The 17,876-nt window shown below is 40.2% G+C and overlaps 1 protein-coding gene across 1 annotated transcript; it reads right to left on the bottom strand.

Annotated features, from left to right (window-relative positions):
- Positions 1 to 315: 315 nt before the first annotated feature.
- LOC149151523 (uncharacterized) lies at positions 316 to 17,045 on the bottom strand. Its single transcript, XM_089443182.1, has 3 exons — positions 16,932 to 17,045; positions 15,394 to 16,164; positions 316 to 594 (listed from the first exon to the last, which is right to left on the bottom strand). Exons 1-3 carry the CDS (start codon positions 17,043 to 17,045, stop codon positions 316 to 318), a joined length of 1,164 nt encoding a protein of 387 aa, XP_089299308.1.
- Between the last annotated feature and the right edge of the window lie 831 nt (positions 17,046 to 17,876).

Raw genomic sequence — 17,876 nt, 5'->3', positions numbered from 1 at the left:
CTCTGTTGCCAAGGATCCTATAGTGAGGTGGGTAGAAAGGGTACCCACCTAAGTGGGCCGCACTTGTAATTCCTACAGCTGCGCCTTGAGGGCCCCCAACACAGTCTGATTCTCCTGCATAAAATCCTAAAGTGCTTCATTCATGGCATCGCGGACCATCTCGCCGATGTCATGGAGATCACCTTTAGTTAAGGTGATCGGGTCAATGGCCAATTTCGAGGCCTTGACCTTTTTCCTTGGTCCTACTCTTTCTGTGATGCGTGGGCACTTTAACTTTGTGGATGCGGCCCCTGGGTCCGTGCTCCCTTTTGTTGTTTATGTTTCCTCCGCCTCCTGCCCTTGCGAGGACGTTGCTTGGCCCTCGTCTTCCTGTGTTGTTGTTGCCTTTGCTGCCTTTGCTGCTTTTGCGGCCTTCTTTTGCTCTATGGCTTTCTGTGCCGCTTCTCGCACTACCCCTACCTCAGCTGCTGCTTTTTCCTTTCGCCTTTTCTCTGCCAATTGAGTGACGCACAGCTTGGCATCGTCCTTTTTCTTCTGTGTTGCTGCCTTCTCTAGTTCTGCGAGATCTGAGGCGCGCCATTCGCGAGGCCATGTCTCCAAGACAGTAAAAATCACGTCGTCAGTGGCTACAAATGTTAGCTTGGTCCACTGCTTCCACAGATCCTTTCGCACCCTGATATAAATGTTGTGCATATCAGCTTTGAAGTCTGTTGAACTCTACAGACTATTGTACATCGTAGGTGACAGGCGCGGCCTTCAATTGATCCACATCTGGATGCTTGCCTCCATGAGCACCCAGAAAATTTTGGTGTCGCGAATCCATTTTGCGTCCTTTGTGGCCCAGAGCGAAGTGTACTTCGCAGCCTCCGGTAAGTCTCTGTCAATGTTGGGGAATTGACTGTCTTCTAGTAGTTCCCCTGCTACTAGTATGATGGATAACAACAACCATGCGTAGTGGAAGGTTTTAACCTGTTCCCGGGCTTCGCGATAGTTTGTCAAAAATTCCTCGTAGAGGAATTCAGACTAGTTGAATTGGACCCCCTCCACGCACTACTCGTCCAGTGCGACCACTGGCACTAGTACCTCATCGGCGCGGCACTTCCTCACAACTTTTCTGGCCAGGAGTTGGGTTGCTACGCGTACCCCTTTGTCCTTGATGTTGGAGATGGCATAGCCCCTCTTCTTCTTTTCCAGCTTGTATTTTGCCTTCATGGCTTCTGCGAGAGCCAAATCATTGCCCTTTCTGGCGATGGTCGTGAGGTCCTTTCCTTTACAGGAGAGCTGAGAAATATGGTGAATGAGGTCTGCCGTGATGGGAATAGGCTCCTCCAGCCATAGATACCCATCATGCAGTTTTGTTGCAGAGCGTAACGGTTGAATATCCTCCTCCATGTCTTCTTCTTCGTCTACTGTGGCGATCAGGGCCTGCAAGTCTTCTTCTTCCTCATCCATTTCTATTGTGACTACTTTCCCCTTATCTTCCATGGTTAGTTTGTTATGTTGCGGATTCCTTGGGGACACACATATTGGACCCATTGCCTGTTTATCCTTCTTGGGCCTCGGTGTTCATGGTGATTTGGGGATTTCTGTCACAAACCTGGCACCTTCTGGAACATCCTCTACCAATGGGGTCTACACAGCCTCACCGACGGTTACTTCTTCAATACCTAAACCATCTTTAGTGGCCATCATGATATCTAGGCTGCATTCTATCACTAGCGAACTTAGGGGCTCAATTATCGCTCGGCTCTCAATGCTCAGTGCCCTACTCAGACGCTCAACTCTCAAATGACCAAGTGTTGTTCATTAGCCAGCCCTTTGTGTTTTATAGCGCCTTTTGAATTTGAATTCAACTGTTTCCCCGAATTTCGGGCCATTAATGCTTTCTTGGTGGTAGATTTTCCCAAATCTTGCCCATAAATCGCGTCTTAAATGCCCGCCGCCCGCTCCATTTGGCCTCAAGTCGCACATCCCATCGTGAATAGTGACCTCAATGGTCACTTCCCAGCCAACCAGCGTGGTACCGCAACCCTCCATGCACGGTCGCAGACCTTGTGACGTTCTGACTCTACGCGCATCCCCAATATCGCGCAACTCCCAGGCAGAATATTTTATAGTCCTGCGCTCCCTTCCAACTTCCTGGAGCGCTAATATTGTTCTTCCTACAACTAGTTAGGTGGTCGCACCACCCATGTAGGGCTCCATCCCATCCTTCACCATGGTTCGCAGAGAATCCCCACTTTCCATAGTTGTGGTCGGCATCACGCACTCTACTATTTGCAATGCGCTACCCTGGTCACTACATATGGCGATATGTGGTCCAAGCCAAGGCAGCAGACTCACTAGTTCACAATGATAGTCTTCCAATTTGTCAGTATGATCGTACACACCTTACCTTACCATCCTTGGTTTTTCGATTAGAAATGCTTCCTTTATTTCGTTTTCTAGCTTCTTGACCTCCACGTCTATCAAAGCACTTTTCTCCCTTAGTCATACCCGATATTTTTCAAGTTCGCGAAGTCTAAGGCTTCCCCGTCAGATTTCTTCCCCAAGTCTTATGTGTTTTGTTTCTCGTGGCTGTGTGATTCCTTCATTCTGGGCTATGCGGACTATCGTATCTACGGGTGTTGCTATTCGTGGACTAGGCTTTGCATGCTCCATAGAGATTACAGCCCCTGCTTCATACTTCAATTTCGAAATTACTCTCGTGGTTAGGGTTTTGCACATGGTCCTATAAGCCCATAGAACCGCTGGTACGTGCAGGTCCCAGTGAATTCGTCTCACCTGGTGGACCGTGTTCAGCACTTCGCACACCTTGTCAAAGGCTTCCCCACATATAATTTTTGGCGCGCTAGGTCTTATCATACTTAGTCGTTCGCACACTTGTCTTGCTTGCTTCTGCTTGTTGTTCCTGTTTACTATCGTGAGGATGGTGTGTGTTCATGCAAGTTGCGTACCATACGCTTGTACCCATCTGGAGAGGTGGGCGTGCAGGTTGTTTCGTCCATCATACCTAGCTTCCATCTGTATCTGAGGCTTTCCAAACCGTATAAGCATCACCCTTCTACATTCGCACCAGTCCTCAAAATGTTGTTGGCACGTACCCCACCACCTTGCAGGCGTAGCACGCAGTGCCCATTTTAGAGCATCCAAACGTTGTCGTTCTGGTACTTCTCTTTCAAATTTGTTCATAAATTCATCCACCACTGTCAACCCATCATACATAAGTAGATCCCTTACCTCTGTTGTCACACAGTGCAATGATCTTACCATCATGTTACTATTGAGCGTGGTTACCTCGTGTAACTGGTTCTACCATCATTCTGTTTCCCCATCCGAATCTGATGTGTAGGAGCGTTCGCGCTCCCACGAAATCCTGTCATCCGCTGTAGGATTTACCCAATCCTATTCCCGAGCAGTTATCTTGTAGATACAATCTAGCTCGTCGTCGCTCTCATCGTCACGCACTGTCTCTATGTAGCACGATCCTTCTGCAAGGTCTAAAGGTACCACTATGTGCAGTGACTTTTTCTCAAAAATCATTTTGTGCTTCTTCAGTTTTATCACTTTGTTCATGTCAGTGGCCCAATCTATTCCTAGTAGCGAGGGATAGGGATTGTTGTCATCGGCAATCTCTATCATTTCGAAATCTGCAAGCGCGCTCGCACCTTCAATATCCACCATTACTCCCTACAATCTGCCCATGGGTAGGATCTTTTGTTGATTCACCATTCGTAATTGAATAGGTTACCATTGCAACGCAGGCCTGCCCATGTGCTCCCATGTTTGATTTGGCAATATGTTCGTGTCCGATCCTAGATCCAGAATTACTTGATCCATTTCATACTCTCCGATTTGCGGAGTCAATCTCATTTCCCTTCCTGTTCGTGATGTATGTTTCCCGAGCTTCCTGACTACGCGCGGTTCTCCCGACCCAGCGCACCTAGTGATAGGTTCCTACAGTCCCTTCACCGCTTTGCTGTCACGTAGCAGCTTCATGCATGTCTCCAGAAAGGTAGTGAGCATTGAAGGATCCATCTCTGGTTCTAGTTGATCCTTACTACTTGAAGTGGAGGCCTCCGTGAAGCTCTTCTTAGCTTCCATGAATGTCTCCTTCGTGCACTCCAAATTAAATTCAGGTTCCTTTGTAGGAGCCTTGCGAACCCACGCAATTTCTTCAGGTTGCTTACCTTTGTCATCTCCTATTGTGATACCACTTCGAAGTACAATGTTTACATTCGGGTCCTCTTCGCGCAACTCATACCTCATCATTTGCAAATTATGAGTCGGGGGAGGCTTGAGTATTCCTTTATCGCACAACCTCGCTATCAATGTAGGGCAGTCCTCCATCTCATGATCAAACTGAGTACAATATAAACATGATGCTCTCGTTGGATTTGTACAATCACGGGCATAATTCCCTGGCCCTCTGCAATTGTAACAAATCAGTTGTCCGCGACCCCTTCCTGGTCCCATTCCACCTCAACCTCGTCTGCGCCCCTGAAATCCAGCGCGCGTCATACCATTTGGATCGAGGGCTTGCGTTTTGGTCTGCACTCTCTAGGCAGTAATCCAATCCATCATCAGTTCATAACTTCTGCAGGTGTGCTCATCATGGCCTACCAACCTACAGAAATTGCAGAACAATTGCTGGGACGTCTGCGTATACTTCTGTAATAGATGAAAATTATCCGTAGCATGTTTTCCTCCTATCTGACAAATCGCGCACCATAATGCAGGCGCTGCGCTTGATCCTGCTTTTGCCTCTGGTCTTAATGGCATTGGCCCTCCTCCCGCCAAGTAGCTCACAAAGATTGGACAATGGTCCTTATCATGCCACTGGCCTTTGCATTTTATGCACCATACCTCCTTGCACGCCTCTGGCCGAGTTGTCCCATCCTATTTCAAACTCTGCATTTCCAGACACAAATTTTGTAGTTGCGCGTGGATTTGTTGGACTCCCAGGCCAGGATCTTGTATTGGGGTCTCGTGTAGTCTCATTGCAATCTCAAAGCTTTGGCCTGGGTGGATAACTTCTGCTGCGACAGCGTCGTCCTTAAATGTGGCGTTAGTGATGCTACAAACCATGTGTGGTGTTGTCCATTCGTCAAGGTCATGTTGGCTTCACGAATCATACTCTTCAGTCTCTGATCCAGATCCAATGGCGTCTTGCCTAGAAGCATCGCAATTTCCTTAAACCCGATAATCGATTGCGTCTTCGATTTTGGCCTGCTAAATTCCCTGTTCAATGCAGCCTAGATACCTGCAATCCCCACGTTTGGATGGTCATCAAAATTCTTAATGTACATGTTAGTGTGTGATCCTGTAACGCGCTTACCAGCGTTGCTTTCTTTATATTGTCATCCACAACTACTTGTGCTTCCCATACAACTTTTACCAGGAACCAAAATTGGTCTAGATCTTCCTTCCCTACTCCTCTGAATAAGACAATTTTATCGCGCTCGCCATATTGAACTGTGGTGGTGGCAGAGGTGGTGTGGGCGGAGATGGAGGTGAATATGGTGAGAGTGGTGGTGGTGTAGGTGGAGGTGGTATGCATGGAATTCGCTACCTTATCAGACTGATCGCACTTCTTGGTGAAACTTTCGTGAGCTCTTCCTCGCTTTCTCGTCGAGGCAAAATCAAGGGGTTAGTTTCTATTTCTATGCTACCTTTGTTTATGTAGATGCTCCCACTTCACGTAGCCCCAAACATCAATTTATTCGCATAAGCCGCTTTTCGCACAATAGCATTTTAATCCAATTGTTCAAAGATTTAATGTACTTACCTCGCGGTCCTTTGAGGAAACGTCGTTCCGCCTCGCTGTAGCTAACTAAAGTATCTACCGCGAACTCGGTGATAAACCCTCCTATAATTCAATCGAGCCAATGGTCCACAGCATGCATGATCTTATCTTCTGATGCTTCTAGTCTACGCACCAATTCTGGAGTCCACACAATCGGTTTATCGAGCCTACACCTTCCCTGACTGTCTGCTAGCTTCGCGATCCACTCATACAACTCAGAGGGGAAGGATGCAAAGAAAATTTCATGGATTTCTGTATATAAGTAGCGCTCTAACCACTGTTCCTTTGATACTTGCGGATTCCTATTTTCCTACGCTGCGAACTCGTGAATCTTTCTATCCAACCACCCTTCAATTTCTTTCTTTATCGGATTCCAGTGACACGACATCAGACATCCCTTATGCAGATCTCAGTCCTGGAAACGAAAACATTTGTTGGCTTAATGGGGCCTAAACCAGGTTCAGAGATGATTTAGCCAAACAAATCCTAGCACTACTGGCCCTTTCGACAACAGTCTGCGGAGCGCAGACTAAGGTGTCACCCGAAGTAGTATGGGAGGATGCTAGAACCAGGTTTCTGCACCCTGGAGATGTCTAATGGTTTCAAGTGGTCTGCGGTTCAACCCTACGCGCACTTACCCGTACCTCGCAGCCTGTGATGTTGCCTTCACGCAGCGCTACTCAGGGGTTGAACAGTGTTATTACCCAAGTCCTTACTAGCAATCTAATATTAGTTGATTAACTTAGCTTAATTGTATGCTTTCTGTTATACTTAACAATATTCACAATTCATACAAGTGCGCGCAGTAAATAAACAGTATAATTGCAATTCATATCCAACAGATAATAACCGAAGAATAGATACACGGAATTCAGATAAAACTTCTTTTTATTATTCTCTTCCTTCGGTTACAGAATCTATTCCGCCTTGCGCACTCAGCTGCAGGGGTCCGCGCACTCAGCTGCGGACTCTACTAGGCCTCTGCGCACTCAGCTGCAGAGCCTTTTCCTACTCTACGACACAAGATACACTTTTCACTTTGACTTACTCCCTAAGACCTTTTATTCCTATCCTCTATTCCATTCTATTAGGCCCCTTTACAACTTAGAGCCTCGCTCTATTTATACAATCCCATGGTCCGTGGACCATGGGTAGGCCAACATTACATTCAAACTTAGGGCGGATAGCCCTATGACTTTAACATACATTTTGCGCCCGCAATTCGCGGAGCTTTACAACAATATCAACTCAAAACTTGGGCTTTGAGCCCCAAAACATGTCGTGGGGGGATTCCATGCCCAAAACTCTATCTGGAGTATCATAATCAAAAGTAAGGATCTACTCCCTTGAAGGAATGCAAGAATGCATGGGTCACACATTGACTAGATGAAATCAACATATATGTCCTCATATGAAGTATGAGGTGGTTGATATTAATTGGCGGAACTTTGATTGGAAGTTCCTGAGAAAGAAATGTGTGAAGAAAGGAAGGAAGAGATTATGGGATATGCAATCATGGAAAAGGACAATCAACATCCATATACCAAGAATATTTGGCTAGGATATCTCCATGAAAGATATGAAGATTCTAATAAAATTTGGAAAAAGAAAGAGACCCTTGAAAATATATATATCTTTGGGATATGTGTCGATATGTTTGTAAGATGTTGATGCAAACTAGAAGATGGCATGATGAAAGACCATCACAAAGGTAATTTTGATTTATATGTTCATTTCTTTTTTTTGAACAAATATCTGGATGGGCTTATGCAGGGGTGTCGAGGGAAGATCTATGGATATATTCCACCATCGACGACCATTTAGTAGGGATGAAAGATCCTTATGGAAACATGGAAGAAGAAGGCAACATGGCATGAAGGAAGTCCAGATATGAACAGATGGATCACTTTCTGATGATGATGTGACTGACTCGTGAATGAAAGTGATGGATGATATGTACCCTATAAAGAAGTCCCAAACATGAAGACTCCTAGATAACGAAAAGAATTTCATGACATCGTGAGGAGGAGTTCTTCAAGCAGTTGGTTGTCCCATCATCTCCACCTGAGGATCTGTTATAGGTCCCTAATTAAGAGGGAACCTGGAAACAAGTTTCTTGCTTGGTAGAAACTTGGAAGAAAAATTCCTAATGAAGAGGGAGCTTAGGTACATTCCTTCCATTCGAATGAGTACATTCCTTTATTGGAATAGATATGTCCTCCCTAATTAAGAGGGAGAGATAGACACATCATTCTTGTCTTCACTTGGGAAGAAAGAATGGAGGATTGGGTAAAAATCTGGCATCCGACGCTCTTTGAGGATGTGTTAGTGCATCCAAGATAATAGTAGTCATAGAGGACTGATATTCTTTGAGCACTGGGAATCCAAGATAAGAATAGTCCTAGTGGAATGCACCCTGAGAGCCCAGGTGCTATGTTCTGAGAGAGACAATGATGAGGGTGTCTATACATCATTGGTCTCGCCAACATTATGCTCAGATCTCATGGAGAGATAGTTTGTTAGTTAAGGCCTTGCTATGTGACAATGTTGGTTGATATGATGCTATACAAATGGGTTACCAATCTCACTCTTCTTATGAGAAATTCTTTAGATTGAGAATGACCAAGTACCATTATGAATGCCTCCCTTTTTAAGAGGGAGTGTTGAAAAGTGTAACTAGGTTCAGTCTTCATAATAACATGTGTAACTGTGATTTTATGTAATTGATGAAAAGAAGAAAAATAAAATTATTATTGTAATGTTTGTCTCATGGGTTTCATGCGTAAGCAATTTTATTTTAGTGATGGCTTCAATTGTGAGCCTTTAAGATTTGTCATCTAGTCATAAAATTCAATTTGATGCTATGTCATGTATGAATGACCCTTCTTGGGCATATTACAATTTGTATGTCACTAGATAAGTATAAATAGCCCTCCAAGGCAAGCACAAGCATCTCCCTTCAAGTCAGCTTCAAAAGGAATAATAATATTTCTCCAAAGAACATGTCGCCTCATCTTCATCTCAAGTCAACTTATTATGAGGCTACAACAACTATAAATAGGGCATCACATCCACATTTTAGAGAAGAAATTTCGGTCAAGGTATGAAGCTAATAATAAGTGTGAAAGTCATCATCAAGGAGTCATGTAACCAATGAGAAGGAAGGAAGGAGCAACAAAGTCTTTTAGCTTTGTTTTGGATTGCTTTTAGGTCAAATAACCTCCACACGTGCGAAGTAAATGGATGGTTTCCAGTGTAGAAAAAGCCGGAGTTATTGCAGACCTATAAGACAACCGAATTCAAGAAGAAGTCAAGCCAAAGGGTAGTCAAGTTGAAGGGAGAAAGTATCCTTAGAGAGAAAGGAAGATAAAGGGTCAAATTTGGTCAAACACTTGTGCTAAGGTTTCTGAAATAGTGACAAGGAGTGCAATGATGAACTAAGAACTGAAAATCTAAAGTATAGCCAAAGTACAAAGAAGACAAGTAGTTGGATCAAGTGTTGACTTGGGCACAAAAGAGAAGCAGTGAAAGGGACCTTGTCTCTTTGTCTTGGAGTGGAAAATAGGTCAAGGGTCTTGGTCTTGGTATTCGTCAATTGGAATCTCTATAAGAAGAATAATTTTTTAGGGTTTTCCTCTCATGTAGGAGAGGTTTTTGCCCTGGCTTTTAGCCTATATTTTGTGTCTCTTGTCTCTTTATGGTTCATGCATTGGTAGTTGTTTGATGAAGAATAATACTATACTAACATAAGTAAAAGAAGATCCTAATCTAGAAGTAAAAATTACTCACAAGAATTTACTAATAGAAGAGAAATCACTTAACCTTGATGCCCTAGATTTCTTCAACACATCCAAGTTGTCCGCTGATATGGATATTCGATTTTTTTCAATTTGATCAAGGAAAAGTCAAATTGAGACTTTCTTGTTGCACTTCTCAACACCTTGCCATGTGAGCCAAAATAATATCTACCTAGAATTCTCCTCAGTTTTCTCTTTATCGCACTTTCTGATTTTCTCCAAACAATACTTCTAATCAAATATGAAAAATTCAAGTTAACATACCCTTTGAAGCCCTCGTTTGCTTAGTGTCTTCTAGGGTGACTTCAGCGTAATACACCTCTGCCACTTTTGATCCTATGTTGCTAAAAAATTTATAGTATGTTCTTTGAGATGTTATCTTCAAGCTCCCACTAGTCTCATTCAATTAGACATTACAATCAAAAGTTATGTTTGCATTACTAGAACTAGTTGTTTTGTACACTATTTTAGCAGAGCAAACTCTTACAAAATGCCATGTCACCAATACTTTAGTTCCAGATCTAAAATTTTCATTCCAAAATGTTTGGGTTAGTATTATTTCCAATAAAACTAATGATACCTGATTTGGATATTTCTAGATTAGTATATAATTATTTTACTAAAAACACATGTTTGAGACTAGTTTCAAGACTACTTAAAAGCCTTAACTTTCATAACCTTTGACTATGGTGAACCAAAATTTGAAATTTTTACTCAAGCTACATTACTATGTCCTCTGTGCACCCTCAAAATGCCCCCAAAATCGTTTAATAAAATATAATATGTTATCTCCAGGTTCCCACTAGTCCCATTCAATTTGGGCCTTCCAATATCAAGTTACGTTTGTAATACCAAAACTTGTTGTTTTTTCCCCTATTCTAGCAGAGAAAACTCATAAAAATGACCATGTCACCAATACTTGAGTTCTAGGTCGGAAATGTCAACCCAAAATGTATGGGTTTGTATTCTTTCCAAGGCAACTAATGACACTTGATTTGGACCTTGCTAGCTTTAGGTATAATTGTTTTATTAACAACACTTGTTTGAGACTAGTTTCAAGACTAGAGTAAAATCCCTAGCTTTCACAACCTTAAATATGGTAAACCAATATGCCTCGAGCTACTTCACTATGTCCTTTGTGCACCGTCAAAATGCCCCCAAACTAAGTGGGAGGAAAAAATGTTAAGGTGACTTGTATGAAGGACACAAACCCAAGGATTGTCTTCTCTCATACTAAATGTGTGAACCAAACATCCCAAATAGCGAAAAAAATAGAAGAAATAAGTACTTACACACCTTGAGAAACATAGATAGTGAATGAATAAGAAATCAAGTTCGAATGAGAAACTTTAATATCCAATATACCTAATGTACTTGATGAGATGATCCCTAAAACTAGGTTTCCTTGGTATATACAGGAAACAAAGGGTATAATTACAATTAAAGGGCCTAGAAAAGCAATTATGAAACAATAAGATGGCAATAACAATGTTATGTACCATGAGTTAGGGCTTAATGGTTTGTCATAGGTCCTAGAGGGATAAAGATAACATTATATATTGTAGTTTTTGTGAGAGAAGAATACTAAGGTTTTGAAAACCCTAGTGTTACCATCAGGGCTTCATTGGGGGAGCAATACCATACCACGTGCATTTATATTGGGGGATATATATTGAAGGAAAAATGACATATATATTGAGAATATATTAGAGGGTAAAGGATTTTTATATTGGCAAGTATAAAAATAGAGCTCAAAGTTAATGAAAAAATATAAAGAGGTATAAAAATTTTCATGAAAAGATGGATACCTACAATATCTAGTGAAAGTAGAGTTTTTTTAAATTGGAAAAGTGTATTGGGTTTGTATTGGTAGGGGGTTAAATAATGTGATTTTTAGATGTATTTTTCAATATGTAGTCAAATTGGGGGTATTGTTTAGTATTGCTTGAACACACGTGATATGTCAAAGGTTCATTGAGTGAATCCCCTATGAGTGTTACTTGTTATGCTTGTTGAGTAAGAGAGGAGGCATTTTTCTTGAGCCTAGGAGGACTTGTTGGCAATGGTGCTAGCATGTTGAGAATCTTTGGTGGAGTGACCAACTTTAGTTAGGAGTGACTCCTAACTAGGAGTTAGTGGGTAGGGTTTTCTTATGGTTTCCCTAGATAAAGTTGTGGTATGTACTTCATCTTTTCCATCTAAATGAAGTTTCTATCTAACGAAATTTTGTGTACTTGCAAATTTGATTTTCAACGAATGTTATGTTCATGTCTAAGTAAGTTCCAATCTTTGTTGATCATATTGATTTGGCATATAGTTGTATTGATTAATTGATTTAAGACATATTCAGGAGATAGAGAAGATTTCCTATTGTTATAGCATGTTGTAACAAGAAATTTCAGATTTGTTATATGCTTTGAAAAGTGTGCCCTAATGGTTGTAAAATTGTGGTATTGGAATACACTCATATCATATTTATTCTTTTGGGTTGTCAGACGAAATTAGGTTGAATGAAAGTGAAATATTATTATTGTACACTTATATAATATTTATTCTCTTGGACTACCAGGTAAAATTAGGTTGAAGAGAAGGCAATTATTAATGTTGTAATCTTATATTTCGGTTTAGTCCCAAGGCTGAAAGTCCATAGTGATTAGATAGATCTAGGAATCCTTAAGTAAATGAGGTGAAACTTTAAAAGTTACATTTAAATTGCTCGATTCTCAAAATTTCTACACCAATTACTCTATTAAATGTGCCCTATGCGATTTTTTTTTTTTAATTTATTTATTAAAGTTTTGGCATTATAGATCTAGTGACTTTCGTCTGCTTTGTCCCTAAATCAAATTGGTTTCATCAAAGTTCGCTTCATATTAGACACCATTTTGATAGCACATAAATCTATTGAGAAGTAGAATCTAGGTAATAGATACTTTTGTTTAAAATAGATTTCTCCAAGGCCTATTACAAGGTAGATTGGTCCTTTATTACAAATAAATTTTATTGGTCATGAATTGGTTTCAATTTCATTTTAGTGGTGAGAAAATATTTTCTAATGCTTCAACTTTTGTTTCAAATAATGGTGCTATCTCAAATATGGTATTGTTTTGGAAGCCAACAGGTAAGGTTGACCCATTTCATTGTATTTTATGTGTTATTTGGTGTCGCTTTGAGGTATCTGCTCGAAACTACTCGAGATTAGGGTCAACTTAGGGGCATTGCAGGGTAAGATATGATTGATAATCACTTTGATGATGAGACTCTTCTGACTATTGATTTTTCGCAGGGTTGTGTTAATGGGGGCCCTTGAATGTCTAAATATTTTTTGCATTGCAACTAGAGTGGTGCGTGATCACCACAAGCGCTTCACTGGGGGAGCAATACCATGCCATGTGCATTCATATTGGGGGATATATATTGAGGAAAAAATGACATCATATATTGAGCATATAATTAGGGATAAGGGGTTTTTATATTGGCTTGTAAAAAAAAATGGAGCTCAAATTTAATGAAAAAATATAAAGGAGTATAAAAAATGTTAATGAAAAATGGATACCTACAATATCTAGTGAAAGTAGGGGTGTTTTAAATTGGGAAAGTGTATTGGGTTCATATTGGTAGGGTGTTAAATAATGTGATTTTTAGAGGTATTTTCCAATATGTAGTCAAATTAAGGGTATTGTTTAGTATGTCATGAACGCATGTGCTATGTTAGAGGTTCACTGAGTGAAGCCCCTGTGGTGGTCACAAGTCAAATTGTTTGTTGATTTAAATAGAGGATACACTAGATTAGCTAACATATTTGTGATAGTGTATGAGGGATGTTGTCATAGTTCACTATCTTGGTGTATCAATTGGTGTTAATGTTTCTCTCAATGTTATGTGGGAATAGTGTCTTCACAAGATTCAATGCAAAACTCAAAATTTGATATACAAGGATCTTCCCTTGGCCAATAAGCTTATATACCTTGGTAAAATCCTTCAGGCCATGTCAAATATGTTCTTGTTGGCTTCCTTGTAACACTTAATTCAAAAATTTGGAGAAATTATCGATGGATTACTATGGTTCACATGTTAGGCACCATCTTAGAAGAGGACGACATACAAAGGAGCTTGGGTTTGTCTTGTGAACATCTAGACCATACCAAAAAATTGAGGGGACATAGAAGGGTACTTCCCTATTCCTAATTTTGGTGTCTAAGAGATGTGGACATACCCTATCAGATCTTCGTTATGTTTGGGCTAACCCAATTATTGAAAACATTAAGAAAATAAAATAAAATGTTTAAGCATATTATACTCTTATTAGATTACATTTAAGAACATTTGGACTCCCAGAAACCCTAATATATACAACTACCACCTATTTATTAAGACTCATACTGGATAATTTACTTATATGGCTTTAGAGTTTTTACTACATTATCATTTAATTTTAATTATAACTCATGCACAAGAATGACAAATTGGAGAGTTAATAATACAATGCTTCATCTAATATAAGTGACAAAATATGCAAATGATCCAGATGTGGGGAGCAGAGAGCTTAAAACATCAAGAGGGAAGATAAAGACACAAAGAAACTTTTAAAGAAAATTGTCCCCACTACATTGTGTGGACGAATGTTTCCTTTTACAAAATGAGGGTTGTTACTTATAGCCTTTTCTTAGTTACAATACCATGGGTAAATTCCATGGGTGGATTAATAACATGGGTGGATGCCACTTTCCATTCAGATCATTAGTTTTTTTTATGTTAGATTTTAGGCTTCTGTGGTAGTTCTTTGCAGTGGCATGATTCGGATTACCATGGGTAAATTCTATGGATAGATGAATACCATGGGTAGATATTCGAATCATTCCTCCCCTCTTAAGAAGCAATGGTCCCCATTGCGTGAAGTTCCCTCCTGAGAAGCCTTTGTTGAAAATGAAGAGTCACTGAAGAGAAGAGATTTGTGTGGTTGACCAATAATCGCAATGGACGAAGTTTCAAGGATAGAGATATCCTATAATGTTTGTGAACAAATGCGATATTGACAGAGTGCAGCCTAGCAAATGGACTTCGATGAACCATGGGTTTGTGGATGACCCATAAACATAAGGAACGGAGCTTTGAGGATAGAGATACCATGTAATGCTTGTGAACAACTATGATGATGACAGTTTGCGGCCTAGAAAATGGACTTCATTGACAAGCATTTTGTGTGGTTGACCCATAATCATGATGAATGAGGGTCCGAGGATAGAGATATCATGTAATGCTTATGTGCCAACTATGAGAGTGACAGTGCATGGCCTAGAAAATGGACCTTGACATAGTTTTCTTACTGGTTTGCCTGGTAGAAATATGACAACTTATCTAGTGGCTTATCTTTGTAAATTCTCACCATCCAACAAGATGTTGTAAAGGCTTGAAAATTCCTTGATAGCGAAATGTTTGTAAAAAATATTTCTCTAAAATTGGGTATTACTCCTTTGTTGTAAGAATTTTCTCTGCTATCATGTTGATATCTGAAATTTTGATTTGTACTCATCAGATAGAGATGAATTGTTGAAAGTCCACCAATAAACCAAACTAAAAATAATGTGTACAATAAGAGCACAATTGATGCAGTCCTTTTTGACATGGATTTCCAGACTATAACACCATCTGCTAACATACACATAAATCAAGAATAGTAGTTGCGCAATTTAGTGGGATGTCGTACCCATGGGAAATGATGATTCAAACACTTCATACAATTATCACATAAAGAGTAGCGGGAACGTCATGGTAGATGATACCGCATACATGTATCAAAAAAAAATATGAAACACACTGACCATTCCAAAATCCCCAAAGCTTGAAGATACATGTCGGTCTAAGTGAATCTGATACAATTTTACAGTGAATATGTCTGCAGAACTTTTTTTTAACCAGTTTACCTAAAACGCAAGCCTTTGATTGTATGCTAAATACAAGATCCAATGGAGTGTCCCCATTTTCATTAGAACTTCTCAAGTTCCCACCTGCCCCATATAGAGGAACAATATTCAATAGCTCATTGTACATGAGATTCACAGGAGTGGAAACCATGTGAGTTCTGAAAAACTTGGCAGGATTGTAGACACTAAGCTTTAGAGTGAAATTCACAGACATCATCATCATGGGCACACCAGTCTCATCAACTCCCTCAACTCCCTCATTAACATGGAAGTCACTGAAGACAATACTCTTCGAGGTAATATGGGGCTTGTAGGGATGGCTGGTGCCACACAGTGCCAAACAAAATATGGCAAAAAACAGAGCAAAACATAATACAAAGAGAAGGACATGATAGCGACGTGGCCAAACCTTTCTCCGAACAAAATCATCCTCAAAAAACACTTCTTTTGTGATGGCATTGGCGTGATGCCATTTATTTCTAATGTAGTTTTTGTCAGGGATGGCCTTGCCCCAAAAATGGGTGCCCGAGGAAATCTTGGAGTGGTGCTCCGACAACGACGCTGACATTAACCGGTGTGAGGGCAAGCCAAGCAGAGTGAAATTAGCAGAGTGAATGGAGAAACTTCGAAACAAACTCTATATTGCCACGAAGAAAACGACACAGTCAGTATGAGATCTCAATGCTTCTACTATGATTAAGTTAGAATTATAAGGGTAAAGATATCAGTTCAGTGATGAGCCCTTTCGATGATACAGAGAAGTAGTCCCAGTGTTAAGAAGGTTGAAAGTGAAAGAGGAGTCACGAAGAAGAAAGGAGCAGAAGAGAGTCAAGAGAACTAGTGTCTTGGAGTGGCTAATAGGCCAAGGGTCTTGGTCTTGGTATTCGTCAATTGGAATCTTTATAAGAAGAATATGTGCAGGTTTTCCTCTCAAAGAGTGAGAGGTTTTGGCCCTGGCTCATAGCCTACATTCTGTGTCTCTTGTCTATTTATGTTCACGCATTAGTTATTGTTTGATGAAGAAGAACACTAACAATCTAAGGAGAAGATCCTAATCTAAATAAGTAAAAAGCATTCACAAGCAATTACTAATCGAAGAGAAATCACCTAATGCTAATGCCCTAGATTTAAAACATGGTATCAGAGCTAAGGTGTCAAAGTCAAGAAAAGGGCATGCAATCAAAGAGACACTCAAGGATTGAATCTCGAGAAAGATGTCAAAGCGAAGTCGAGACCTACATCAAACCCTAGATCGAAGAAGCCTACACCAGCAAAAGTTTTGGATCCTCTAGTCATAATGAAAAGATCACAAAGACCCTCATCAAGTTGAAGAGATCTACAAAGCAAGGTAGCCCCAAGCATATATATTCAAGAGAAGCACTTCAAAGACAAAGATAACATCACCTTGGAGAAAGTCAAAAAATTTAGAAGCATTTCTGATTCGCACTCATTCACCACTGAAGAAGTCGAAGTATCTTGAAGGGTAGTTATCCAAAGAAGGCTAAAAGGCATTTCCATTATCTTCAAAATGTTCCAAGGCAGTCTCCCCTCATTGAAGCAATGATCTCCTCCTTATCCTTAAAGAAGATCATCTGAGGAAGCATCAAGATATCCTCATCAAATCAACATCATCAAAGGAGAGCTAGATCAAAGGCATTGCCATCATAACAAGGAGCAATCTCCTGTACTGAAGAAGGGATTTTCATTTGGAAGAAGATCAACCAAAAGGGGCTCTAATACATCTTCTTCAACCACCATCAAAGTGATCAAGTTGAATATTTCATCTTCACTTGTCAAGTAAGTATCTTTCATTCTATAATCTAATATAGTTAAATGACTTCATTTTGCAAGGAGATGTATAAGCTGGTTGGGTCATTGAACGTCCTTGCATGAAAAAGGAGGATAGACATAGTCCTCGAAGAAAGTGAAGTCATTTCAATGGAAAAGTCTCCAAATCGTATGAAGGTCAAGCATTATCTTAATACATGGAAATGGATTCTTATGAATTCAATCAAAGGTCCCCTCATATAACAGAATTGGAAACATCAAAGAGATATATATGATAAGCTGGAACAACTATTCTCTAAAGATGCACTAAGAAAGGTCACATCACTTAGATCTAATCTACACAAATCTAAGGTATCATAGGATAAAGGGTTATCTTCATAATATCTCAATTGCAAGATCTAGGAGAGATAATCCTCATTAATCTTCATACACTAATGAACAAGGTAACAAATGTCTATGAGGATAAGAAAGTTATTCCATTCAACAACTTGTGATTTCTATGCAAGATGGAAGAAGACAGATTGAGGGAAAAAAGTATTCATACATTTTCCAAAAGGAGAG

Source organism: Pinus tabuliformis, chromosome 9 (genome assembly GCF_031772625.1).
Source record: "Pinus tabuliformis cultivar Carrire ecotype Pingquan chromosome 9, CPIR1, whole genome shotgun sequence".
NCBI lineage: Eukaryota > Viridiplantae > Streptophyta > Pinopsida > Pinales > Pinaceae > Pinus > Pinus tabuliformis.
The sequence above is the reverse complement of the archived record's forward strand: the minus strand, read 5'-3'. Positions and strand labels throughout refer to the sequence as shown.